This window comes from Lagenorhynchus albirostris, chromosome 8, assembly GCF_949774975.1.
Source record: "Lagenorhynchus albirostris chromosome 8, mLagAlb1.1, whole genome shotgun sequence".
Taxonomy (NCBI): Eukaryota; Metazoa; Chordata; class Mammalia; order Artiodactyla; family Delphinidae; genus Lagenorhynchus; species Lagenorhynchus albirostris.
Genome location: NC_083102.1, coordinates 81,186,146 through 81,213,344, shown reverse-complemented (window position 1 = coordinate 81,213,344; position 27,199 = coordinate 81,186,146). Strand labels below are relative to the sequence as shown.

At 36.1% G+C, this 27,199-nt stretch overlaps 1 protein-coding gene across 4 annotated transcripts in view; it reads right to left on the bottom strand.

The window, feature by feature from the left end:
• The window catches only part of CACNA2D1 (calcium voltage-gated channel auxiliary subunit alpha2delta 1), a 521,838-nt gene that overhangs the window by 37,771 nt on the left and 456,868 nt on the right, over nt 1–27,199 (bottom strand). For 3 of the 4 annotated variants that reach the window (XM_060157195.1, XM_060157198.1, XM_060157197.1), the window contains exons 20-25: nt 26,792–26,863; nt 25,471–25,542; nt 22,850–22,911; nt 16,045–16,121; nt 14,006–14,066; nt 6,173–6,270 (exon numbers count right to left, since the gene is read on the bottom strand). In XM_060157195.1, coding sequence (XP_060013178.1) covers nt 6,173–6,270; nt 14,006–14,066; nt 16,045–16,121; nt 22,850–22,911; nt 25,471–25,542; nt 26,792–26,863 — 442 coding nt within the window. The remainder of the gene's footprint in view (nt 1–6,172; nt 6,271–14,005; nt 14,067–16,044; nt 16,122–22,849; nt 22,912–25,470; nt 25,543–26,791; nt 26,864–27,199) is intronic. The other variant, XM_060157196.1, reaches the window with a different exon arrangement.

Sequence of the window (27,199 nt, the reverse complement as noted above, 5' to 3'; positions counted from 1 at the left end):
GCCAGGAGTCAGTGCTGTGCCTCTGAGGTGGGAGAGCCAACTTCAGGACACTGGTCCACAAGAGACCTCCCAGCTCCACATAATAGCAAATGGCAAATCTCCCAGAGATCTCCATCTCAACACCAGCACCCAGCTTCACTCAACGACCAGCAAGCTACAGTGCTGGACACCCTATGCCAAACAACTAGCAAGACAGGAACACAGCCCCACCCATTAGCAGAGAGGCTGCCTAAAATCATAATAAGGCCACAGACACCCCAAAACACACCACCAGACGTGGACCTGCCCACCAGAAAGACAAGATCCAGCCTCATCCACCAGAACACAGGCACTAGAGTCACCTCCACCAGGAAGCCTACACTACCCACTGAACCAACCTTAGCCACTGGAGACAGACACCAAAAACAACGGGAACTACGAACCTGCAGCCTGCAAAAAGGAGACCCCAAACACAGTAAGATAAGCAAAATGAGAAGACAGAAAAACACACAGCAGATGAAGGAGCAAGATAAAAACCCACCAGACGTAACAAATGAAGAGGAAATAGGCAGTCTACCTGGAAAAGAATTCAGAATAATGATAGTAAAGATGATCCAAAATCTTGGAAATAGAATAGACAAAATGCAAGAAACATTTAACAAGAAACTTGAAGAACTAAAGATGAAACAAACAATGATGAACAACACAATAAATGAAATGAAAAATACTCTAGATGGGATCAATAGCAGAATAACTGAGGCAGAAGAACAGATAAGTGACCTGATAGATAAAATAGTGGAAATAACTCCTGCAGAGCAGAATAAAGAAAAAAGAATGAAAAGAACTGAGGACAGTCTCACAGACCTCTGGGACAACATGAAAACACCAACATTCGAATTATAGGGGTTCCAGAAGACGAGAAAAAGAAAGGGACTGAGAAAATATTTGAAGAGATTATAGTTGAAAACTTCCCTAATATGGGAAAGGAAATAGTTAATCAAGTCCAGGAAGCACAGAGAGTCCCATACAGGATAAATCCAAGGAGAAATACGCCAAGACACATAGTAATCAAACTGTCAAAAATTAAATACAAAGAAAACATATTAAAAGCAGCAAGGGAAAAACAACAAATAAACACAAGGGAATCCCCATAAGGTTAACAGCTGATCTTTCAGCAGAAACTCTGCAAGCCAGAAGGGACTGGGCAGGACATATTTAAAGTGATGAAGGAGAAAAACCTGCAACCAAGATTACCCTACCCAGCAGGGATCTCATTCAGATTTGATGGAGAAATTAAAACCTTTACAGACAAGCAAAAGCTGAGAGAGTTCAGCACCACCAAACGAGCTTTACAACAAATGCTAAAGGAACTTCTCTAGGCAGGAAACACAAGAGAAGGAAAAGACCTACAATAATGAACCCAAAACAGTTAAGAAAATGGGAATAGGAACATAAATATCGATAATTACCTTAAATGTAAATGGACTAAATGCTCCCACCAAAAGACACAGATTGGCTGAATGGATACAAAAACAAGAGCCATATCTATGCTGTCTACAAGAGACCCACTTCAGACCTAGAGACACATACAGACTGAAAGTAAGGGGATGGAAAAAGATATTCCATGCAAATGGAAATCAAAAGAAAGCTGGAGTAGCAATTCTCATATCAGACAAAATAGACTTTAAAATGAAGACTATTAGAAGAGACAAAGAAGGACACTACATAATGATCAAGGGATCAATCCAAGAAGAAGATATAACAATTATAAATATTTATGCACCCAACATAGGAGCACCTCAATACATAAGGCAAATACTAACAGCCATAAAAGGGGAAATCAACAGTAACATATTCATAGTAGGGGACTTCAACACCCCACTTTCACCCATGGACAGATCATCCAAAATGAAAATAAATAAGGAAACACAAGCTTTAAATGATACATTAAACAAGATGGACTTAATTGATACTTATAGGACATTCCATCCAAAAACAACGAATACACATTTTTCTCAAGTGCTCATGGAACATTCTCTAGGATAGATCATATCTTGGGTCACAAATCGAGCCTTGGTAAATTTAAGAAAATTGAGGGCTTCCCTGGGGGCGCAGTGGTTGACAGTCCGCCTGCCGATGCAGGGGACACGGGTTTGTGCTCCGGTCCGGGAAGATCCCACATGCCGCGGAGCGGCTGGGCCCATGAGACATGGCAGCTGAGCCTGCGCGTCCGGAGCCTGTGCTCCACAACGGGAGAGGCCACAACAGTGAAAGGCCCGTGTACCACAAAAAAAAAAAAAAGAAAATTGAAATTGTATCAAGTATCTTTTCCGACCACAACGCTATGAGACTAGATATCAATCACAGGAAAAGATCTGTAAAAAATACAAACACATGGAGGCTAAACAATATACTACTTAATAACGAAGTGATCACTGAAGAAATCAAAGAGAAAATCAAAAAATACCTAGAAACAAATGACAATGGAGACACAACGACCCAAAACCTATGGGATGCAGCAAAAGCAGTTCTAAGAGGGAAGTTTATAGCAATACAATCCTACCTTAAGAAACGGGAAACATCTCGAATAAACAACCTAACCTTGCACGTAAAGCAATTAAAGAAAGAAGAACAAAAAAACTCCAAAGTTAGCAAGAGGAAAGAAATCATAAAAATCAGATCAGAAATAAAAAAGAAATGAAGGAAATGATAGCAAAGATCAATAAAACTAAAAGCTGGTTCTTTGAGAAGATAAAAATAATTGATAAACCATTAGCCAGACTCAATCAAGAAAATGAGGGAGAAGACTCAAATCAATAGAATTAGAAATGAAAAAGGAGAAGTAACAACTGACACTGCAGAGATACAAAAGATCATGAGAGATTACTAAAAGCAACTCTATGCGAATAAAATGGACAACCTGGAAGAAATGGACAAATTCTTAGAAATGCACAACCTGCCAAGACTGAATCAGGAAGAAATAGAAAATATGAACAGACCAATCACAAGCACTGAAATTGAAACTGTGATTAAAAATCTTCCAACAAAGAAAAGCCCAGGACCAGATGGCTTCACAGGCGAATTCTATCAAACATTTAGAGAATAGCTAACACCTATCCTTCTCAAACTCTTCCAAAAGATAGCAGAGGGAGGAATACTCCCAAACTCATTCTATGAGGCCACCATCACCTTGATACCAAAACGAGACAAGGATGTCACAAAGAAGGAAAACTACAGGCCAGTATCACTGATGAACACAGTTGCAAAAATCCTCAACAAAATACTAGCAAACAGAATCCAACAGCATATTAAAAGGATCATACACCATGATCAAGTGGGATTTATCCCAGGAATGCAAGGATTCTTCAATATACACAAATCAATCAATATGATAAACCATATTAACAAATTGAAGGAGAAAAACCATATGATCATCTCAATAGATGCAGAAAAAGCTTTCAACAAAATTCAACACTCATTTATGTTAAAAACCCTGCAGAAAGTAGGCATAGAGGGAACTTAGCTCAACATAATAAGGCCATATATGACAAACCCACAGCCAACATCATCCTCAATGGTGAAAAACTGAAAGCATTTCCACTAAGATCAGGAACAAGACAAGGTTGCCCACTCTCACAACTCTTATTCAACATCGTTTTGGAAGTTTTAGCCACAGCAATCAGAGAAGAAAAGGAAATAAAAGGAATCCAAATTGGAAAAGAAGAAGTAAAGCTGCCACTATTTGCAGATGACATGATACTATACATAGAGAATCCTAAAGATGCTACCAGAAAACTACTAGAGCTAATCAATGAATTTGGTAAAGTAGCAGGATACAAAATTAATGCACAGAAATCTCTGGCATTCCTTTACACTAATGATGAAAAACGTGAAAGTGTAATCAAGAAAACACTCCCATTTACCACTGCAACAAAAAGAATAAAATATCTAGGAATAAACCTACCTAAGGAGACAAAAGACCTGTATGCAGAAAATTATAAGACACTGATGAAAGAAATTAAAGATGATACAGATAGATGGAGAGATATACCATGTTCTTGGATTGGAAGAATCAACATTGTGAAAATGACTCTACTACCCAAAGCAATCTATAGATTCAATGCAATCCCTATCAAACTACCACTGGCATTTTTCACAGAACTAGAACAAAAAATTTCACAATTTGTATGGAAACACAAAAGACCCTGAATAGCCAAAGCAATCTTGAGAACGAAAACTGGAGCTGGAGGAATCAGGCTCCCTGACTTCAGACTATATTACAAAGCTACAGTAATCAAGACAGTATGGTACTGGCACAAAAACAGAAAGATCAATGGAACAGGATAGAAAGCCCAGAGATAAACCCACACACATATGGTCACCTTATCTTTGATAAAGGAGACAGGAATGTATAGTGGAGAAAGGACAGCCTCTTCAATAAGTGGTGCTGGGAAAACTGGACAGGTACATGGAAAAGTATGAGATTAGATCACTCCCTAACACCATACACAAAAATAAGCTCAAAATGGATTAAAGACCTAAATGTAAGGCCAGACACTATCAAACTCTTATAGGAAAACATAGGCAGAACACTCTATGACATAAATCACAGCAAGATTCTTTTTGGCCCACCTCCCAGAGAAATGGAAATAAAAACAAAAATAAACAAATGGGACCTAATGAAACTTCAAAGCTTTTGCACAGCAAAGGAAACCGTAAACAAGACCAAAAGACAACCCTCAGAATGGGAGAAAATATTTGCAAATGAAGCAACTGACAAAGGATTAATCTCCAAAATTTACAAGCAGCTCATGCACCTCAATAACAAAAAGCAGACAACCCAATCCAAAAATGGGCAGAAGACCTAAATAGACATTTCTCCAAAGAAAATATACAGATTGCCAACAAACACATGAAAGAATGCTCAACATCATTAATCATTAGAGAAATGCAAATCAAAACTACAATGAGATATCATCTCACACTGATCAGAATGGCCATCATCAAAAAATCTAGAAACAATAAATGCTGGAGAGGGTGTGGAGAAAAGGGAACACTCTTGCACTGCTCGTGGGAATGTAAGTTGGTACAGCCACTATGGAGAACAGTATGGAGGTTCCTTAAAAAACTACAAATAGAACTACCATATGACGCAGCAATCCCACTACTGGGCATATACCCTGAGAAGACCATAATTCAAAAAGAGTCATGTACCAAAATGTTCATTGCAGCTCTATTTAAAATAGCCTGGAGATGGAAACAACCTAAGTGTCCATCATCGGATGGATGGATAAAGAAGATGTGGCACATATATACAATGGAATATTACTCAGCCATAAAAAGAAACGAAATTGAGCTATTTGTAATTAGGTGGATAGACCTAGAGTCTGTCATACAGAGTGAAGTTAAGTCAGAAAGAGAAAGATAAATACCGTATGCTAACACATATATATGGAATTTAAGGAAAAAAATGTCATGAAGAACCTAGGGGTAAGACAGGAATAAAGAAACAGACCTACTAGAGAATGGACTTGAGGATATGGGGAGGGGGAAGGGTAAGCTGTGACAAAGCGCGAGAGAGGCATGGACATATATACACTACCAAATGTAACGTAGATAGCTAGTGGGAAGCAGCCGCATAGCACAGGGAGATCAACTCGGTGCTTTGTGACCGCCTGGAGGGGTGGGATAGGGAGGGTGGGAGGGAGGGAGACGCAAGAGGGAAGAGATATGGGAACATATGTATATGTGTAAGTGATTCACTTTGTTATAAAGCAGAAACTAACACACCATTGTAAGGCAGTTATACTCTAATAGAGATGTAAAGAATAAATAAAATAAAATAAAATAAAATGTGTTTTCCTCTGCATAGAGGAAAGAACAATGCAATAAAGAACCTTCAAAAGATCATTCCAAATTCAGTTTCCCAAATGGAGAGGAACAAGGTAAGCATATACTATTTACATCTAACCTTTTGCAAGTATTGAATACCTGGATTTGAACACTGGATTTTACTTAGTAACAGAATAAAATTTCTGTAATATATAAAAAAATTAAGGGTCAAATTATTACCACTAAAACTTCAAAAAGTAAATAAATAAACCAGCATACCAACAAACTAAATTGAACCACGATTTGACTACTTTGGATATAACCACAGTGAAGCAATTATTGCAAATTAACGCATACTTACATGATGGGTTGTTCGGAGTTTTTCTATCAATAAGCTCATTAAAATTTAAAAGAAATTCGGTGTTATTATCTGATATTTTAAGATCATTGCAGTAATCTCTGAAAAAAATAGTTTAGGATATTAGGTGTTAAAATCACAACCTTACAAAAATGTACACAGTAAGCATAGGTAGTGAAAACACTTAATTTTTAAACTTTTTACTAGCTGCATGACTTCGCAAGCTGTTGAATTCTGGTTATCTCCATTTCCTCATCCTTATAATGGAATAATACTTTAACATCAAGTGGTCAGGATTATATATTATATATTAAATATATTAACCATTTGAACTCTGTACAGAAGGTGGCCAATAAGTGTTGGCTTCTGTTACTCCTACTGTACTATTGTCATTTTATGCAGCAGGTTAGCAATTTACATACAGAAATTAAGACTGAGAAATTTAAAGATATGTATTTATCAAATATCTACAATAAACCCATTGTGTTAACGTTTTTTTGAGAAATTACTATTTTAAAAAATGGAGTAAAATAAAGTGGCATTGATTTAGTTATTTGCACATATCTGTAATTACTGACTTAAGAAAAGACACTAATGTCTCTGTTCAGCTGACTGCAAGATTGTTTTGGCACATGAAAAAAGTAAGTGCTCACACAGATCATCAGTTGGAAAGGAGAATTATTTTAATAATCTTTTCAGATAATTGTGGGTGTTCTTTTCTCTTGAGTAACAATTTGTAACAATCAAGTAACAATCTTGACTATTTGCAATTTCTTGATTCATAATTTGTGATATGGAATCTGAAACAATACCAATGAACATTTTGTACTCTGTTATATTAAAATTCTATGCACCATCTTACATTTTGAATGAATCTTTTACCCATCATGATTTTTATCACATCATAAATTGGTTATTTGGAAGATATGAATAATGCAGATGTTCTAAATGGTAACATATTTTATTACACAATAATGAAAATTCACATTCATTAATAACATCACTGATCTCACCAGATAAGTCTATAACTATGGGGAAGCTGTCATGCTTACAGTAATGAATATGTAACTTTCCTAAAATTCTAATTTTTGTTTGAAGTTCAGGTTTTGTCATTGGGAACAAATACTTTCAGTTGTTTTCTTCAAAGTAAAAGGCTCACTTAACTAATTTTTGAGAAAATGTCTGCCAAATACCCAAGTCTGAATAACCACAGTTCCTCTGTCATTCATTCTTTCTAGTAAAATGATATCTCATGGAAAAAAAGCAAGAAGCTCCTATTTTAGCTCTCAATTCACACAATTTTTGGAGATAGGCAAGTTACTCTGGTATGCAGTAAAACTTCCTTTTTTTTTTTTTACACAGAGTATTAAAAGACATATACTCATGGGTAAACCTCAGTAAAATAATTCTTACTGCTTTAATCAAGGATATTTTAAAGTGCCACTGGCTTTTTCCCCAATGTGGGTGCCTGGCAATGAAGATTACAGTGGCTACCAGTAGTCTTTAGTACCACTGTCTTGACTCCTGATAAGGTATCAGCTCACCATTGCTTTTGTACTGTCACTGCAAATGTCAATATGATGAAAAACACAAATGCCATTTAACATTGTTAGGAAAACAGCTTTGTCCTTGCAGATTCTCTGAAAGAGACTTTGGAACCCACAGGGTTCTGTACTTTGAGAACTGCTGTCCTAAGTGCTTTGGAAATTAAGAATAAATGTAAGGCAACATAAATATTATAAGAAGATTGCAATTATAATAACTAGGTTAATACAACTAACAGACTGGATAATCAAATATTCAAGACAAAAATACAATCAAAAAGTAAACATTTTCAGATGCAAAAAGTAAACATTATCTAAATACAAAGCTGCAGAGAGGAAAAGAATGTCAGAACTTCAAAAACGAGACTTCTCGGTTCATGGAAAATTTTCGTTTAAAGACAAGTTTAAAAAGTTTTCATAATACCCATTAAATTATTGACAGAGCTAAAGTTGACTTCTTCCCACAATGCTATGCTTTTTTGGAAATAACACTAGCCTGGAAGTCAAAAGGCCAGTACATTGAACTAGGATCGCACAGAATTAGAAGCTGATGGGAAGGTTTTAGAAGGATTAAATAGAATGTTTTAGAAGGACTAAATGAAATAATTATTAATAAAATCATTACTAAAACATGGAATTTTAAAATTCCATGTTATTGTCTAGAAGGCATTTCTAAAATTTTCTTTTAATCATTTAATCCTAAAAATAACTTTATCAGAAGGTAATTTAATATTTTAATAGTGAGGAAACTGAGATTCAAAGATGTAAAAAGATTTACCCAAAGGCACCTAACTAGCAAGTGGTCAAGCCCTGAGGGGAAAAGGAAGCCAAGTCTTCAGATCCCTAATTAGTGTTTTAACATAACCTACACTGTGCTTTGAACTTTGACTCTGTGAGCTTTTATAGTTACAAAGCTTCAGGCCAAAAGCAGCTTTGACCTCTACCAATAGAAGGCTGTCAGTGTTGTGAGCAGTTAGTTTAGACAACGTCATCATGTTATGTTTTGTTTCTGTTTTGATCCTTGCTGGCTGGGTTGTGCCCAACTTTGAAGGAGTCTAAAGATATTATTGACCTTTTGATGTATCCTAATGGCAAAAGCAGTGAAGGTGCTGAACTACCATTAAGGAGAGTTGTTGAATTAGGACGTGAGCAGAAGTGAAAGAATTTAAACAACTGTGACGTGAGAAAACACAACGCTGAACGTTGTGTCAGGGGAATGAGTTCTCCAGTAGTAAGAATGAGCCGGGACAACAGAAAGTTACACACCAGGCAGAGCAGGGTGCCTGTGCACTACGTAGTAAGTAGCAAGAGCCTGACTGAAATATTTGGGATGTGAATGTACGTCTACACAGACAGCATCAACATCGGTTGCCTGTTAGCCTAATGATTGTTCAGCATAGGCCTGGGAGCTTGACAACTGGAGATAATCAGCATTTCTTAAGATCTCTCCCAAAGGAACCACCCCAGGAAAGTGCATGACAGGCAGTAACCGTGGTTACCACAACTGCTGAGTTCCCTCAGGACGTCTGGGATAGACTTTGCTGATAAACTTTCTATGAGGCACTGTTTTTCTAAAAGAGATCAATCTTATGCATATTGATCATTACTTTTCTGAGGAATTTTTTTTTTTTCCCCTAAAAAAGATTAAAGTAGCAAGGTGGAGAAACCTCTGGATGGCTTTAAAGGAACAAATTCAATTTCGATTTGCTGAAAATACCTTCAGGGCCTCAAAGCTATATAATTTTTTTGGTCACTTTGTGTTTCTGACCAAAATGGGATTTGTAACTTAAATGGCTGCAAACTAAAAGATTTTTGGTATTAGAAATTTGGCAAATTATTTATTTCTAGAAAGTCAGTTTGTTCTCATTCTATTCCATGAACTTACATAGGTCATACATCTCAAATTAGCATTGAATTACTGGTGATCACATACTTTTCTTTCTTATTCTAACTTATCTTTGAAGTGCTTTCTCATTTCTGATTATCCAAGAAAGATAGAAAAATTAATCCATGTTGTAGACTTTCATCCCTATGACTGTAATTCTCTTAAAGATAGGAATAATGCTCCACACATCTGTATTCTCCATGCTTTCCTTTCCAGTAGTTTTCAAAATTTAAGGAAATTGAAAAAACCGAGTACTAACTAGGATCAAAGAGTTTAATTATTTAAGAATTAACAAAAATGGTTCTACCTTTAAATTTCACGAGCTTTCTTCTTTAAATTATTTTAAAATAACTGCTTTTTAACATCCTTTATTATTATTATTATTATTGGCCACACCACATGCCTTGCGGGATCTTAGTTCCCCAATCAGGGATTGAACCCGGGCCCATGGCAGTGTGCCAAGTCCTAACCACGGGACCACCAGGAATTCCCATAACATCTTTTATTAAATAACTATCCCTCCTGCTCTGACCTCTTAATATAACCATCAGTAATAATAAATAAGGGCTTCCCTGGTGGCGCAGTGGTTGAGAGTCCGCCTGCTGATGCAGGGAACGCGGGTTCATGCCCCGGTCCGGGAAGATCCCGCATGCCGCAGAGTGGCTGGGCCCGTGAGCCATGGCCACTGAGCCTGCGTGTCTGGAGCCTGTGCTCCGCAACGGGAGAGGCCACAGCAGTGAGAGGCCCGCGTACCGCAAAAAAATAAATAAATAAAATAATAATAATAAATAATATTTATTTAAGATCATGTCATACCAAGAGGTATGCTAAATATTCTGCATGCAATATTATCTCATTTAAAGCTTATAAAAACTCTACGAGGTAGGTATTATTGTTAGCACCATTTTGCAAGTAAAGAAACTAAGATGCAGAGAATCTGAGTAACACAGCTATGACCATGAAAATCTGGGAAACAGATCCTGAAAGTCTTTCTCTAGAGTTTGCGTCACTGTTTCCCATTAGTAACAGTGATAAAAACATATGCTGGATATTCTATGCTACATAAATGTCTCCCTTTTCTCACCAATATTTTATTTATCCCAATTTTCTATCAGTTTACTTTCCACAAATCTTTGAATACACATCCAATGCTCATGTTTCCAGGAAATGTTCCCTACAAAACTATTTTACTCAGCTGTACTGGACATTCTTTTGAGATTCCCTAAGTATTTGCATATTCAGTGTAGACATTTATACCTTAGAGTAGCAAGGAAACAGATTCAAATCCCGTATTATTTAACATCTCTAAAACTGTTTCCGGATCTGTGAAACAGGATAATATATAACACTAATTTATTAGAGAGCTCTTTTGAGGGGTAAATATAATCAAATCATACATGTAAATCATACATGTAAAAGGCTTAACACATGTTAACTGGGGTGAACACTCATTGTTTCTCCCACAAGCTACGACATTTCTTCCCTCCTCTGCTATTTGCTCCTTCCCCGAACACACAGGTGAATTCTAGTCTTCCAGCCAGTCATATTGATATTGAACGTGACAGGCCACAGAAATGATCCCTATGCTAATCCTTGCTGAACTATAACAAAATTCACTGTCTATGAATTGGGAATTGAGATTGAGAGAGATATTTATCTTCTCTGGGAACTCCTGGACGTTTACCATGCTCGGAGGGAGAGTCTCATCAACACAGGGCACCCAGTACCTCAACCTCTTCTCACCCCTGTGCTACAGTAATATTCCGCTTTCCAGCTAAAACTAGTTTTAGCAGTGGCCCAAAGTTACTTGTATCAAAAAACTGCTAGTAAGATTGTAGGTAGTATAATTAATAATATGATTTTTAAAATACTTTTCATACATTTATAGATTCTCCAGTCGTCAACTATTTATGAGGCCCCCACTGTGTGCCAATCGGTAGATTTGATATTGAGTATTGAATGGTAAGTCAAACAGATGCCATCATGTCTGTGTTGGGGAAAATAAAATGAAATGTGGCCAGTACTCTAGTACGGGAAATACAGGATTCTATGAAGCAGTCAGCAAGGATGTCTAATCCAGTGATGATGGGAAAGAAATTCCCAGATCAAGGAGCTTTGAAGTTGGAGTTTGGGAAGGACTGGAGGTGTGTGTGTTCAATCCAAAATAGAAAAGAAAATGAGTGGATGAAAAGCAGTAAGGAGGAAAAAACAATGCATTTTAGGAAATAAAAGTTTAGTGTGGCTAGACTTTAAAGCAGAGGTTGACAGACTGTTTCTTAAAAGGGCAAGAGAGTAAATGATTCAGGCTCTATGGGCTAAAAGGTCTAGGCCACAACCCCTCGGCTCTGCCTTTGTAGTGAAAGCAGCCACAGGCAATACATCAACAAATGCCTGCGGCTGTGTTCTAATAAAACTTTACGTGTAAAACTGCAGGCTGTAGCTTGTCAGCCCCTGATTTAGAGTATAGGGGACCACACTGGTAAACTGGGACCTAGTGACAGAAGATTTGAAAGCTTTCCTATACAGTATCGATTATTATGGGGATAATACGAAGCCACTGGTTAGTATTTAACAGATGAGAAACATAATGTTATTGAAAGTTTAGAGACTCCCTCTGCTTACAGAAAGGAGACAGAAATTGGAAGTAAGGGAGAAATACTGGAGGCAGGGAGATCAATTAAGAGGCAGCCTTAGTAGTTTAAGTGAGGAAGGCACTAGCCTGAATTAGAACAAAGGCAGCAGAGTTTGACAGACATACTTGATACTCATAAGATAAATTCTATGCAGCAAGACTTGTTGATCGACCAGAAGTTCCATATAAAGGAAAGGGAGCAAAGACATCTATCAGGTTTCAAGACTGGGTATTTGGGGAGAACAGTATTTTTGTCACTGAGGCAACACAGAAAGAAGAGTTTTCCAAAGAGGACAAATGTTCAGGAGATCATGAATTTGGAGCACCTTGAAGAGAGATTCCTGTTAGGCTCCATAAACATGAAGTCTCATATTAAAATATGTAGGGTAGACATAAAGTCTGGAAATATATTGTTTGATCTTATATTATAATGTAAGGTCAATAAACCACATAGTATGCCTATTTTGTTTCTAGATGTTACCAACATCCTGTAGATTTGGGAGCCATCACCCCAAACTGTAGACACAGAATAGTGGGCGTCTGTGGTATGTCTGTAGACTCAAAATAGGAAGATAAGAGAGCCCAGGCCAGCAGCTTCATATGAGTGATGTGCACAAGAAGGGAAGCTCATGAAAGAGACTGAATATGCAGCCAGGGAGGGAGGAAGAAAACCAGAAAAGTATGTCATTAAGCAAGAGGAGGCAGAATGTCAAAGCGTGGGATCAGCAGTGTCCAAGCCTGAAGGCAGTTCAAGCAGGAACACTGCTTGAGGGCAGAGTCACTCACAAAGCCAGAAATATGCTTAGTTAACAGAGATTTCTCAAAAAGTTATATATATTCCCTACTTTCAATAAGAACCAAAAATTCAGATAGTCTTATGCAGAAATAGAAAGAATAACTGAGACCAGTTTTTAGGAGCCTTCTTAGAGCAATTTCTTTAAGAAGGAAAAATTGTGAGAATTGGATACTACAAGCTTCTGAATCTATTTTATTCAGTAGCCTAGGGTAATAGGAATTCTGTTGATTTGTCTTATTACATGTGTCTGATGGAGAGTGGGAGTCAAAAACGAAGGAAAGAAATAGAAATAAAGAATAATCTTGGATCCTTGAATGGAGTTTCAAATAATTATAAGAAAATAGAGGTAGAGATGAAGATGTACATTAGAGCTACGGAAGGGGGATTATAAGCGAGAGAAGTAAAATTGGTTAGGAGGAAAGAATGCTAATCTTAAAAATTATGTGAGAAAATCTCACTGTATTAAAATATATTTCCCAAAAACTTGTGTTAAAAAAATCAGTGATGTTGTCATTCTATGAGGCATACACATCCTTGTGTATATATACACATATATGTATATATCTGTACATATCTATGCATATCTATCTCAGTGTGTGTGTGTGTGTGTGTGTGTGTGTGTGTGTGTGTGTAGAGACAGAAAGTGAGAGTTTGTATGTGTATACATAGTCACAAATGCAAATTCACAACTCTTCGTTTTTCTTGGATATACTGTTGGTTCCAACAAAAGCAAAACCTCCATCTGTCCTATTCACCGCTGTATCCCCAAGTCAGCGTATTCTTTAGCACACAGCAGCTAAGTACCCGAATGAGTAAATGAATGAAAGAACAGCATTCTCTTTCAGTTTTAAAGTTATTGTTTCCTTTGGTTCCATAATTTGGCATGGCATAATCCACAGCAGTCTTGACCCCAGCTCAGACCTGTTCTTGAAGCCCTACATATCCACAATGAGCTATAAAAAAAGAAAACAAAACCTACCTTGGTGCTATGAATGTATAGCCAGATTCTTCAAAATTATCCAGCTTCAATGTTTCTGAATCTGCAAAGATAATGTTACAGGGTTAGACAAACCGGAATATGCATCCTGAGATTTGATGTCAATAGGAAGGCATTAGAAAAATAACCTTACACGGAAAAATAAAAACAGACTATTTCCATCCTAAACTGAAACATATGAATGAATATAAAGATCCCCAATACTTTACAGTAATAAAATCAATTTTAATTTCATAACATGGATTACAACATTATATCAAAGACAATGTTAGGTCTATAATTTTCCCATTTACTAACTAACCCTACTATAACCAAGATAGCCTTTAAAAAGTGACTTTTGTCAATGTTACACCAGAGGTATTTATTTAAAATGTCAAATATTTTACCAATATCATGATAAAGAAAATGATTTTAATAAACCCATTAATGCCTTTAGTGAATTAATAGCATTCTTCATATTAGTATGAATTAGAAAGTGCAAGGATAAAAACACACAAGTATTTAAGAAAAAAACAGAAAGTGAAATAGGTTACGTATATAAACACAGGCATATTCTTTCCCCCTTTTTTGCCGCTAAGGTCTGAGTGATCATGGAGGAAAATCTAGCAAATGAGAAGCACAGAGGATAGTATCCAATAGGAATGGAAATATCAGTGGAAATGTCAAGTGTACTAAACAAAAAGAAATTGAGCAACAAGAAAATACTTGCCCTTCATTCTGCCCTTTTTTGCTGTGAAAATCCATCAGAAAGAGAAAGCAGGGAAACAAAAAAAAAAGAGGGTAAAAGCAAAGGGGGGTCACAAACAATATTTTATTCAATGACTTTCTTGAATAAAAATATTGTGCATAGATCAAAGGTTTATTTATGTACAGCTGTAGTCTGCAAGAAAAGACACATATTTTTGAAGACTGGAAAATATGTCCTGTCAATTACTACTAGAGCACCCTCTCTGTACTGTGGTTATTTCAAGGGTCTGTTTTGCAAAGTGGCTAACGCAAGTGCAATACCAATGATGCTAGCCTATAAACAGAAGCATTTACCAATCATCAAAGACCCACTAGGCACCCCCTCATTTATCAAGTGAAGAACTAGCTCATGCAAAGTTGGTGGCTGTTAAAAGACCATCATATCTATCTATCAAGTGAAAGCGGAAATATAAAGGTCTAAATTACCACAATGTGCAATGAGAATCAGGACTGCAGAGACCAAAAAAGAACTGACAGAGAAAGGAAAGAAACTGTAGTTCATGTACAGTCAGAGGTAAAAGGTATATACATATATATATGCATATATATTTTTTACTTTATTGTAACAGACAAAATTTAGGTGGTTAGAAATAATTGAGTGATATGCAAAGGATATGATGGTCATTTTACTTTACTGAAGCTAGTCACCCAAAACAAAATAAAGATTAATAATGACTTGAAATATGCACTAGTGTTAATAATTACTCCACATTCCAAATGACGCTTAAAAAAAAAAACCCAAACTGATCCATTTGAGTTACTGAAAACATTAATTTGGATAATTAGAAGAAAGTTAATTGCCAAACCAAAGCCAAAGACCAGTAAAATTTAATTTATTCCAACAAAGTCGACGATGTGGAGCATAATATCATTCTTGCCAAATGCAAAAAAAAAAAAAAAAGAAAAGAAAAACTTTACTACTACCAGCAGAGTGCCATGAGTAGAGACTGTGTGAAACATTTAGTGCCAGCTAGCAGACCCTTAAAACAATAGCAACAGAGGACACAGCACTGCAATGATTCTATGAGCACAAAGCAAGGCAGGGGAGGGTGGTAGGGACTGCCAGTGAGACTGGAGTACCTGCTCATATTCTATCCACGTAGAATACTTCTTGTTCCTTGCATGTTTGGAATGGGTTAGAATCATTGCTGTTGATTTGGTAATAACACCCACTAAAATGTATAAGCCTTGGGTATTCCAAAGTCTGGACGTATTTAAACCTCTGGCACTAGGAGATAACAAACAGACCCTGAAGTCGCTTTCACAGTACTTACATCTGGCCTGAGTTATTGTCTCTTCTATTTTGGCTTTTATATAGTAAAAACTGTAGGTTGGTAATACCAAGGCCAAACTGCAATAGAAACAAGAGAAGCATAAACACAAACAAACAAAAATGAAACATAACTTAAAGAAAAAAGACACATCAAGTTCATGGAAAATCCAAAGATCTTCCTCATGGGAAGGAAAAGACATATTACTTTGACAGGAAAATGCTTTCGCCAAATAGGGTACTTAATTTGGTCTTGCCATCCAGTTCTCTACATTGTAGAGAATCAGAAGAGACACATGGAAAGTAAGCTACAAAATGTGCCCATAAATCAGCTGAAGAAGAAATGTCATGGATACTGTATTTTCAGAAAACTATATTAAAATACTTTGTGGACAAAAATAGAAGAATACTAGGGCTACGTTTAAGCAAAGTAATTATATCATGCCAATTGGCTATCCCCTCCCTAACGAATTATACATAATGTTACAGTGCTTGCTAGCAAATGTACACTACTAAAAATTACAAATGAAAGAAGTATTATTATCATTACTAATTACACAATGCATAGTCTCTTTTGAGGGGTTAAATACCTAATATTGTACAACTCTTTTCTAGGCCATTTCCCCCATGTCTTTTGGAAGGGAAATTCAGGTTCCTTTATAGCACTTGCTCATCCCATTGGTTCTTACCCAACAGTGTAACTGTATTTATTTCAAGTTCATTAACTGTGGATATCCCATATCATTTGGCAGATTGCTGTTAGGCACAGTAGGAAAAACATCTTGACTTTAATAGTTTACAAGAGCCACGGGCTACTCTAGTCCCACGGTACATGTACACACTGGAGGAAAGCTCCAGTGCAAATCTTAAGCCAATTCTGAACATTTTAGACGCAAGGACTGTCAAACAAGCCTGTCATCCAACCCTGTCTTAATATGACTGTACAAACTGAAAAGATGACAGGCAGGTAACCGCACTCATTTTGAAGCTGACAATGAATAAAACACACAAAATATTGGAATTGTTAAAAGGTATCAGAATATGATGCACTTTCCCGTAACAACTGCATATGTGTAATTCTTCTACTCTCACGGTGGGTACACATGTGCAGAACATAACTAATTATTCCACATCCATACTCACAGTTGCAAATGGTCTCTGCTATCCTTTGAATACAGAAGGAAACTAACAAACTAATGCCAAAAATGAGGTTATCTCTAATATTTCCAATGCAACTATTATTAAAAAACGACACTTAATTAACGTGAGCAATTGAGTTATTCAGCATTCATTTTTACAATTTAAACCCAAATTTAGCAATGCACAGAAAAATGTGTGCATTTCCAGGCTTCTGAGTATTTCTAGGCATTTGCAGAAGATCTTCTTTTAAATCACTCAAGCCTCATGTTTCCCAGGCTTTGAGGATGGATGTCCAAAGTGTAATGCTGTTATACATTTTTTATGAGCAATATAGAACAGGACAAAATATAAAATTCCAGGTTTTTCTTCTTATGAATATATGCTAAAAATTCACTCTATGAAGAGGAAAAATGCAAGGGCTTATTTGCTACAATTTAATTATGCAGTCAAGACAGCAAAATAAGTGGATGCTTGTTACCTCCAATTCCCAAATCTTTCTCCATCATTAAGTAATTCATAAACTTTCCTTACGCGAAAAGGTCAGAGAAATAAAATGTTATGTAGATTTAATGAAAATCTCCACATTCATTTTAAAGGTAACTTCCTTTAAGGGGAGGCAGAGATTAAAATTAAAATAAGCAGTGCAATTAGTCTGAAAGCAAGATGACCTTTCATGATTCACTTGCCATTTATAAAATGTAGAGCAGAATTAGTGAGCATTTGAAGACTGTCTCCCACAAATGCCTCTCAAGGGAAATTAGGACATTTTTATTGCCCTATCAGCATTTATTGCTAAGAGAAACTTCAAATTAAGACCGATAACATTACATCATGTGGCTGCTACAGTGTCACACTGTAAGCTTGGGTTACATCTCATGTACCATAAAAAATAGTGTGGAAACCCATGAGGAACACAATAGACGTTTTAAAACTGACATATCGAATATACATTTTATTGGCCCGCAAGTCTCAGGTCGCTATTAATAGCTATACTTTATTTTATAGAAAAATATGGTTACACATAATTTAATGATTTTTTTCTTCAGGCAACAGTTATTTCTTCAACCTATAGCAGATAAGCTCTTCAATCAACATTCTGAGTCAAGGATGCTGCCATATGCAGTGTTTGCTGTCTCTCTCCTTATAAAACCAACAAATCAAGTCTGCTTTATTTTCTCCCAGGGATAAAAGTCTAATAAAGCCAGTGGCCACCAGATGGATGGTACAGCCCATGCAATATTTTTGTGACTCCCATAAACATGGTTAACTTAGTTAAATGGAATATAACACACTTTTCAACTCATTTATATCACCATAAAAATCAAACTCTTCATTAAAAAAAGAGAACATTCTGTTAAAATAACTACTATATTTCAAAATATGTTATATCAAGTTATATCGAGGCTTAAGGAGACAGAAATCACTAAGTGAAATTTGATACCTAATTCATTAAATAAAAACACCGCCATTTTTCCCCTTCAATTTAGATGTAATATGTTGTTCTAGCTTCTTATTTGTGGATTTATTTGTACGGAGATTCAGAGGAGTACTTACAATGGAAATAGATTTAATCTGGCTCTGAGTTGTAGATTTGTGAAGAGAATGTGTGAAGAAAACATGCAAAGGTGTGAAGTTAGGGCTTGTTCAGAGAATAGTGGTTTGTATGGGTAGTGCAGTGCAGTGGGCGAAACGACAGGGCAGACAGGTTAGGCTAGAAATGTGTGATGTGAATTTCAGACTTGGAATCCAAACTTGGATAAAAATGGAAAGAGACTAACGTTTTGTGAACAAGGAGAGACGTACTCAGAACTGGAGAAAAGAACATCAATCTGGCCACCTGCATTACAACTTGGTGTGTGAGGGAAAGGGGATGAATGCAGGAGACATTTGTGAGACTATTAAAAACATATTTAAGTAAGGTACAGTAAGAATTTAAAATTCCCCCAGAGAATAATTATGACTGCAGTAGGACCAACCATAAGACTGACTCACTGTCAGGGTCAAAAAGAAATGGTTTTTCTAACTTAGAATTTGTTTGTCTAAGAAACAAAGGCAGAGAGCACTTTCCCACACGTGCATCCAACATTTCCTTTTATCATGAAATCATCGCTAACGAGACAGGGCTCCCAGATTTCCTGTTGGCTGTCACACCCTCTGACAAGTTTATCCAAAAAAATGAAAGGTGGTAATAACCATGGGAACGGAAAGAAAAATAATTGCTTATGTATGTACATAAAGATTGTATATGCGTAAAGAGATGCCTAATAGAAATGAGAGAGAGAAATCAAGAGACGCAAGTAAAATAAACATTCATTCTGGTGTTATTCAGTAGGTTCAAAATTATGTCAAAAACTGGAAAACTGGAGAAAGACTGGCAGGTAGTGTCTCATGACATTGGTAACCGTGTGCCCTTCTTCTAGACCTAGTCTGCATGCCATGCTAGCAACCCACTACTAGGGGAATCTCCAGCACTCTAGGCTCCCCTGAAAAGTTATGTGTATGTTCTGGGGCAGAGGGGGGAGGAGTGTTGTTTCGTTTTATTAGGAAGAGAACAGTTGAGTCCACCGCAGCCTATTAAGTAGGCTACGTATTAACTGTATATTAATATGTAGTTAAAGAGGCCCTCATATTTGAGTATTGCAATGGAAGTTTGGAAACTATTATTTGGATTTGACAGAATGAGACAAATTGAAAATCTAAATATTTACAGAATGTCTACTGTGTGCCACTGACTTATGAGCTGAGGATTCAAAAATAAATGAAGCAGGCAACAATCTTAGAATCTCAGAGTCTAACAATCTCAGAACTTTGCCCTCTTAGAACTTATAGTGAAGGAAGACAAACAACAAACAGTAGGAATAAATTTCTTTATATATGCTTCATATATATGTGTGTGTATGTGCATATACACATATATAATATCAAATGATAGTGAGGCACTTTACATTTTAGGTAGGATTATTGGGGAAGGCCTTATTGAGGCGACAATAAAGTAAGTGAAGGTGTGAAGATGGAGTAAGCATGTGAATACCTGGGGAAAATTCATCCTAGGCAGAAATAACTTCGGGTGCGAAGGTCCTGAGGCAGAATGGTCCCGGGTTTATGAGGACTAGCAAGGAGGATAGTGTAGCTCTAACATGAAGGTGGTTCAGTGGAGAACGTGAGAAGGAAACTTCAGATAACTGATGATAAATTAGGTCAGATGCTGCAAGTCCTCTAATGGTCATGACAAACTTCGGATTTTATAGAGTTTAAGATAGCAAATTATTGGAGAATTTTGACTAGAGAAATGAAACAATATTACTCAAGTATTAATAATATCACTCTTGTTATTGTGTTGTGAATAGAAATAGAGATAGGAGATGGAGATATAGATGCAAGTCGTTATGTGGTAGAAGGTCTCTTCTGATTGCTTCCTATTTCACTGAGAAAAACAGAAGTAAAGACATCACCTGAGAGAAAAATGGATGGGAAAGAGACGGGTTTGAGGAGTGAAGAGAGGCTATCAAAAGTCATCTAGAAGCATCCTAAATTTACTGGACTATTGAGATCAGCAGGCACTACTGAAGTACACTTAAGGTTAAAGGTCCTGAATTTTGGATGTCACCAGTCAAGGAATATTTTATTTCTCCCATTTGTAGCTGTGTGGGTGCAGTGTGGTGTTGGTAATAATTTAACCAGGATTGGGATTGGTCAAACTACTGTTTGCCAAACCTCAGTATGATGCAGGGAGTTGATGGTATGTGTAAGAGAGTGAACGTAGTAAGACCCAAAGAATTTATGTTGAATAAAGAGGGGTACAAGGACGTGAGGAAGGCAAGGACAGTGAAAGGTCGAAGGGGTTGATGGATTTCAGCTCTCAATTGAGTCAAAGGATTGTTGCAGTTGGACTATTAGAAGGAGGGGTTGGAAAGCTAAAATGTATTACTCTGAGAGTTGGATAAAAAATATCTCAAACTAAGATTATGTAGGACTTGCAGTCTTAATGTTAGAGTTGTAAAACATGACCTTGTAGTAGGTAGCTAAGATAGGGGAATGACAAGATCATCAGAGGGGAGGAGATTAAAAAAAAAAAAAAAAAAAGAGAGTCCAGGCACCAGAAAAATCATCTACGTCACTGGTATTTAAAGTGTGTCAAGGGACCTGGCCCACTTGCAAACTATCTATTACCAGCTCATGATTAATTAAGCATAGAAACTGAGAGTAAGCATTTAGAAATTTTTATAGCAATTTGACACATGAATTTCATGTCTATGAAATGTAATAAACATTTTTTTTCCACTTGAGTTTTCATCTCTTTTAAAGTTTATTTTAGTAAACAATTTTCGTTTTATTTTATATAAGCGTGGGTATGTCTCAAATATTTTGAGAAACACTGATCCATGTGAATGGAGGAGAGGGTGGCAACCACACAGAAACTGATATCTTACAGGAACCAGAGGGAGATGACTGTTCAAAGGGAAGAATGGTGCGCGGTGTGGTCTGGTGACATGAGATCCAAAGATGGAAGGTGTTAGGGAGAGGAGGAAGAGAGAATAAGTAACAAGAAGGACACTTTCGTAACAGCCTCAGTATTATGAGGCTGTAGGAAGCAGGACCACAGGGAAAGCGGTGACCTTAGAGCAAACAAAACAAAAAATGCTCAGCAAGGGCTTCCCTGGTGGCGCAGTGGTTGAGAGTCCACCTGCCGATGCAGGGGACGCGGGTTCGTGCCCCAGTCCAGGAAGATCCCACGTGCCGCGGAGTGGCTGGGCCCGTGAGCCATGGCCGCTGAGCCTGCGTGTCCGGAGCCTGTGCTCCGCAGCGTGAGAGGCCACAGCAGTGAGAGGCCCGCGTACCGCAAAAAAAAAAAAAAAAAAAATGCTCAGCAAGTGCTGAAGAATGGAGAATTTCCAAGAAATTTTAGGGTATTAGTCTGTCCAATTTTCCAAGGTCCAGTCAATTGAAGGGATCAGGATATTACAGAATTTCTACTCATGGGATTAAATTATATCAATTGAGCATTTTATATCAGATTATACTATGATGTAATAAGTTTCATTTTTAAGTTAATTTGCAACCTAAATGTAAGTAATGTAAACTAAATGACAATTTAAATGAGGAGGTCAGTGGAGGTGATGACCACAAAGTAATAAATGTCAACATTTATTATTACTAACATAAATATATAAAACACCAAATATGTGTATATCATACAAGTTTTCATTTCTAAATTTTATATTTCTAGCTTTTTCCCATCTTTCTCATTTTGAATCAGAATGTATAACTTTAATGCATTTTAATGTTGGAAAGGATAACATTTCTATTTTAATTATATTGAAAATAGCTTATGAGTAAGTAAAGACAACATTCATCCACTGGAAAAATGGCTACTTAAAAATAGGTGAGGGCTTCCCTGGTGGCGCAGTGGTTGAGAGTCCGCCTGCCGATGCAGGGGACATGGGTTCGTGCCCCGGTCCGGGAAGATCCCACATGCCGCGGAGTGGCTGGGCCTGTGAGCGGCCTCTGAGCCTGCGCGTCCGGAGCCTGTGCTCCGCAACGGGAGAGGCCACAACAGTGAGAGGCCCGCGTACCGCAAAAATAAATAAATAAATAATAAAAATAAAAATGGTGAAAGGCACTGAACATTCTTTTATACAGCACACATAGAAATAAATAAGGTTAATTACCTGTAATCTGTGCCATTGACAGGGGTCCATGTATACGTCCTGTTTCCTTTGTCTATATACCTCTAAAAGAAAAAGAGTTGGACATGGTTATCATCACTTTTCATTTGAAGTGAATTTATATGAAGAGCAGAATGCTAGGCTCTATTTATAAATTCAGTCATCATTCAATACCTTCTTCACAAATATCTGATCTATACTATTCTACAATTATTTATTCTGTTATGAGGTGTGTGTGTGTGTGAAGCAACATTTTAGGGAAAAAAATACCCACATAATAAATTTTAAGGACGTTTAAGTGCAAAATCTTAGTAATTTATGCCAAATTATTAACCTCAAAACTTTAAAAACATTTCCTGAAAAATACATTTTAATATTGAAACAGGACTGAAATATTAGATAATGCTCAGATATTTCCATAGTAGAGTATGTTGAAGAGAAATTGATAATATCAGGAAATTAACGCACTGTGTCTAGACCCAAATGTATGGTTAGCACATTACTGTTCTTAGTAAGCCATTATTATAGTACTTATCTATTATAAGAGACTAATTACTTAGTATCACTGAAGGTTAGAAAGACAACTATATCCACTATATCCAGGGTAAGGAAGTAAGAGCTAAATAACTTCATGGATGTTGAATCTTTCTTATGGAGCTACTGAACAGTAGTAAAGAAATGATCATTACTTCTCCCATTAGGTATGGTGATGACACATATGTATCTTTTAGTATTTTTAGTTATCACCAGCTTCATCATCCTCATCAGAACAATAATATTCACTGAATATAACTTGGTGTTAGGCAATATCTAGGCATTTTACAGTCATTGTATCATTTAATCAACTCCCTGGAGTAAATGAAATACTATTCTTTTCCACAATTTACTGATGAAGAAATGAGGACTTTAGTCGGCAGGATGAAGGAGAATGTACGATGTCAAGTTCATTTTATAACAACTACACAGTGTTGCTTCTATACATCAAATATCCCCATGGCTTTACTGAGGTGTGTGGAGGATGAGGGGAGGGAGGGCAGGAAGTGCTCAGGGAGTTTTTGGACTCCTAAAATTCATAAAAAAATTAAAAGAAATAATGTTTACATATTTATTAATACTCATAAAAAACCATGGCAAACTAGTATTGTTCAGCAAGTTATAAAAAACAGAATATCAAAAACTGTGTTGGATTAGAGAAATAAGCATACAAAACACTACTTTCTTCGATATTATTAATAGGAAAAGTCTATGGGTGGATATTGGTCAAAAAGAAGAATTTACAGTAAATTGAAGGAGAGAAACATCAAAGTGACTGAATAAAGACAAAATTGATTTGTAAGTTGAAACAAGAACATGCAGGTCCCAGAGTTCTTGCTGGCAGAACAAGACAGAGAAGCTGGCAGAACTGCTGAATGGTTTACATCTTTCCTCTGAAAAGTGAAGTGGTAAACAGCACGCGTAAAGTCTAAGTAAACAGAGTTGATGTTTCAACAAAGACTGAAACTGGTATATACCTCCCCTTGGGTTCTGGTAATAGGGACTCCTGATGATATTAAAATTAGAAAAGGCACGTGTTAATGAAGTACTGTATTTAGATACTAGCTCCATCTTAGGGAAAGCTCTGCTGAGAAATTCAGGGGAAATGTTACACTTAAAAGGGATGAGCTTGTGAGGAAACGGACATAAATTATACATAAAAGCTTAAATTAAATTTCCAGGCTCAAAAGCTTGGGAGTTCTATACATTTTTCAAATCCTCAAACATACGAATGTGTATTTATTCCACATGTGACTGATAATGAATAGATACACTTCTCATACACACGGAGTTTTTCCACGTCAATATAAAACAATACAAGTGTTACATAGCTGTACCAGTGATTTTATGGCACTAGCTGTGTTATCTTTGGATTTAATTTCAGGTTTAAATTCAGGGCAATAGTGCTTAAATAGTAAAAGAAGATAAATGAAGCCAGAAACAAGTTAAGAAACAAACAAAAAATATATGGAACTCAACAATTAGAACATCTGCATGCACAAACCATACAAAACATACAGCTATTAAATATTAACTTCAAATTTGTATGACTGAAATGGCCTAAAAGAACATGGCAAACATCATATTGTGTATTCTATTTCTTATACTGGTAAAAAAAAAAATGGAGACATAAATATAGTTTTCAATAACCAACAAGGACCTACTGTATAACACAGGGAATTATATTCAATATTATGTAGTAAACTTTGGGGAAAAGAATCTGAAAAAGAATATATATATATATGTGTGTATATATATGTATGTATAACTGAATCGTTGTGCTGTATACCTTAAATTTACATGATATTGTAAATCAACTATACATCAATTAAAAAAATTAAAAAATATAATTTTCAAGAACATATTGTAAATGATAGAAGAATACATCAAGAAATCTAAAGCAACATTTTATAGAAATTTCAGAGTTAAAAATCTTATTAAAAATATCCCTCCAGCAAAGAGTGCTTTAAACAATTTTTCTTTTCTAGAAATGTCCCTTTTTATGAATAAATATTGCTTTACCACTAATATCAATTATCATTATTAATATACACATTTTAATTTAAGAATAAACCTGACTTAATTCTTACCTCATCTTGAGATTTAACCAGGGTTCTGAATGTTTTTTCTCCGCTTTCTCCATCTATCATTTTATTTCGAATCTAAGGGAAATTGAAACAATTACTTTATAGCAGATACTAAATTGACCTACTGAAGTGTGGAAATATTCTTTTAAAAGTTACCACATCATTATTTTACATTATCTTAAAATGATAAAAACATTCTTAATGAAATATTTTCAACCAGTCATTAATTTTTGAAATGTAATTAATAAAAGTGTTCAATTACTTTATGGGATTGATGGAGGGGAAACTGAGACTTGAGAGGTTAAATACAATTACAGTTACTCAGTGGTATGAGAGTCCAGAAACCAAGCTCTTCAACATTACATGATCCTACTTTATGCTGTCAAAATACTTTACAACAAATATTCATTATTTACCTAAAACATCCCAGCACTATGCCTCAGTCTAAGGTAACTATGATAAATAGATTCTCTTGTTCTACATTGAGGGAGTAAGGTTGTAAAGTGTGTAAAGCAAGTACAAATTAAAACACACTGTGACAAACTGTAAAAGAAATATGGTGGCCTTTGAATAGATAAGAGAAGGAGTTAGTTCATCTGAAAGAATCTTAAAAATCTCTGCTCTGGCGTGCGAGAGCCAGGTTCAAATCCTGGTTCTGCTACTTACTAGCTGAGTAACTGGAGATAAGCTTTTTAACCTCCTGTACCTCAAACAGATCATCAGTACAACAGATATAATAACAATAACAATGTACCTATTCAAAGGCTCTTGAGAATCCATGACTGACACATATCATGTACTCAATAAATGTTATTATTAATGATTATCCCTATTATTATGGAAGGCCCTCTCGGAGGAAGTGGCATGCAATTTTGGTTTTGAAATAAAATATTAACTTTCTGAGTATAGAGTACTAAGACAAACACGGCAGCTTCTTTCCTCATGTTGCTTATCGGGTGGTTGGATGATTAAATTCCCTGCAACTTTTCTTTCAACTCTATAGCGACGTCCCCCTCTCTATGTTTTTTATTGAAATTTACAAGTTACATTTGTATCGAAATACTGAAAATAACTCTACCTGTGGAAGGAGAAAGAAAAACACTAAGGTCACACCCAATTTAAAATATTTATTCCTTTTCATATGATCTTTCGGATGAGAGAGCCCAGGATCTAGAAATTTTTAAAGATAAAAAACATTCATCTTTGTGTGTATAGTACCTAAGACAGAACCAACACAATGAAGCTGCTCAACAGATCCCTGTGGACTGGAAGGACACCAGCATCTGACCTGAGGGTGCTGTTCAAGCTGACTGATTGCACTCACCTCCACTTTAATATCATTCTCTAATTCTGCATCAAGGAAATCCAAAGTTACTGGCTCCTGAGATTTGGGGTTCTACACAGAAAATAGTAATTAAGCATATATGACATTGTAAAATGATGCTGTATATAGAACAACTCAATAGATATTTAAATATGAAATTAATTCCATAAAAGTTACTTACCTAAGGTATCTTAAAAAGTTGACAAAATAATTATATAAAGGTATATTCTTTCATATATATTTAAAAATAATAATGAGGCTAGGGATTTGAGCTTTAAGTATAGCAGACAAATTTTAATTAATAACCAACTGAAGAGTTTTGAGTCCTGTGTTAGATAGGACATTTATAATCACAAATTCTGTGGCAATATGACTTTTGAAGATCCACTTACAGATTTTATCTTTAAT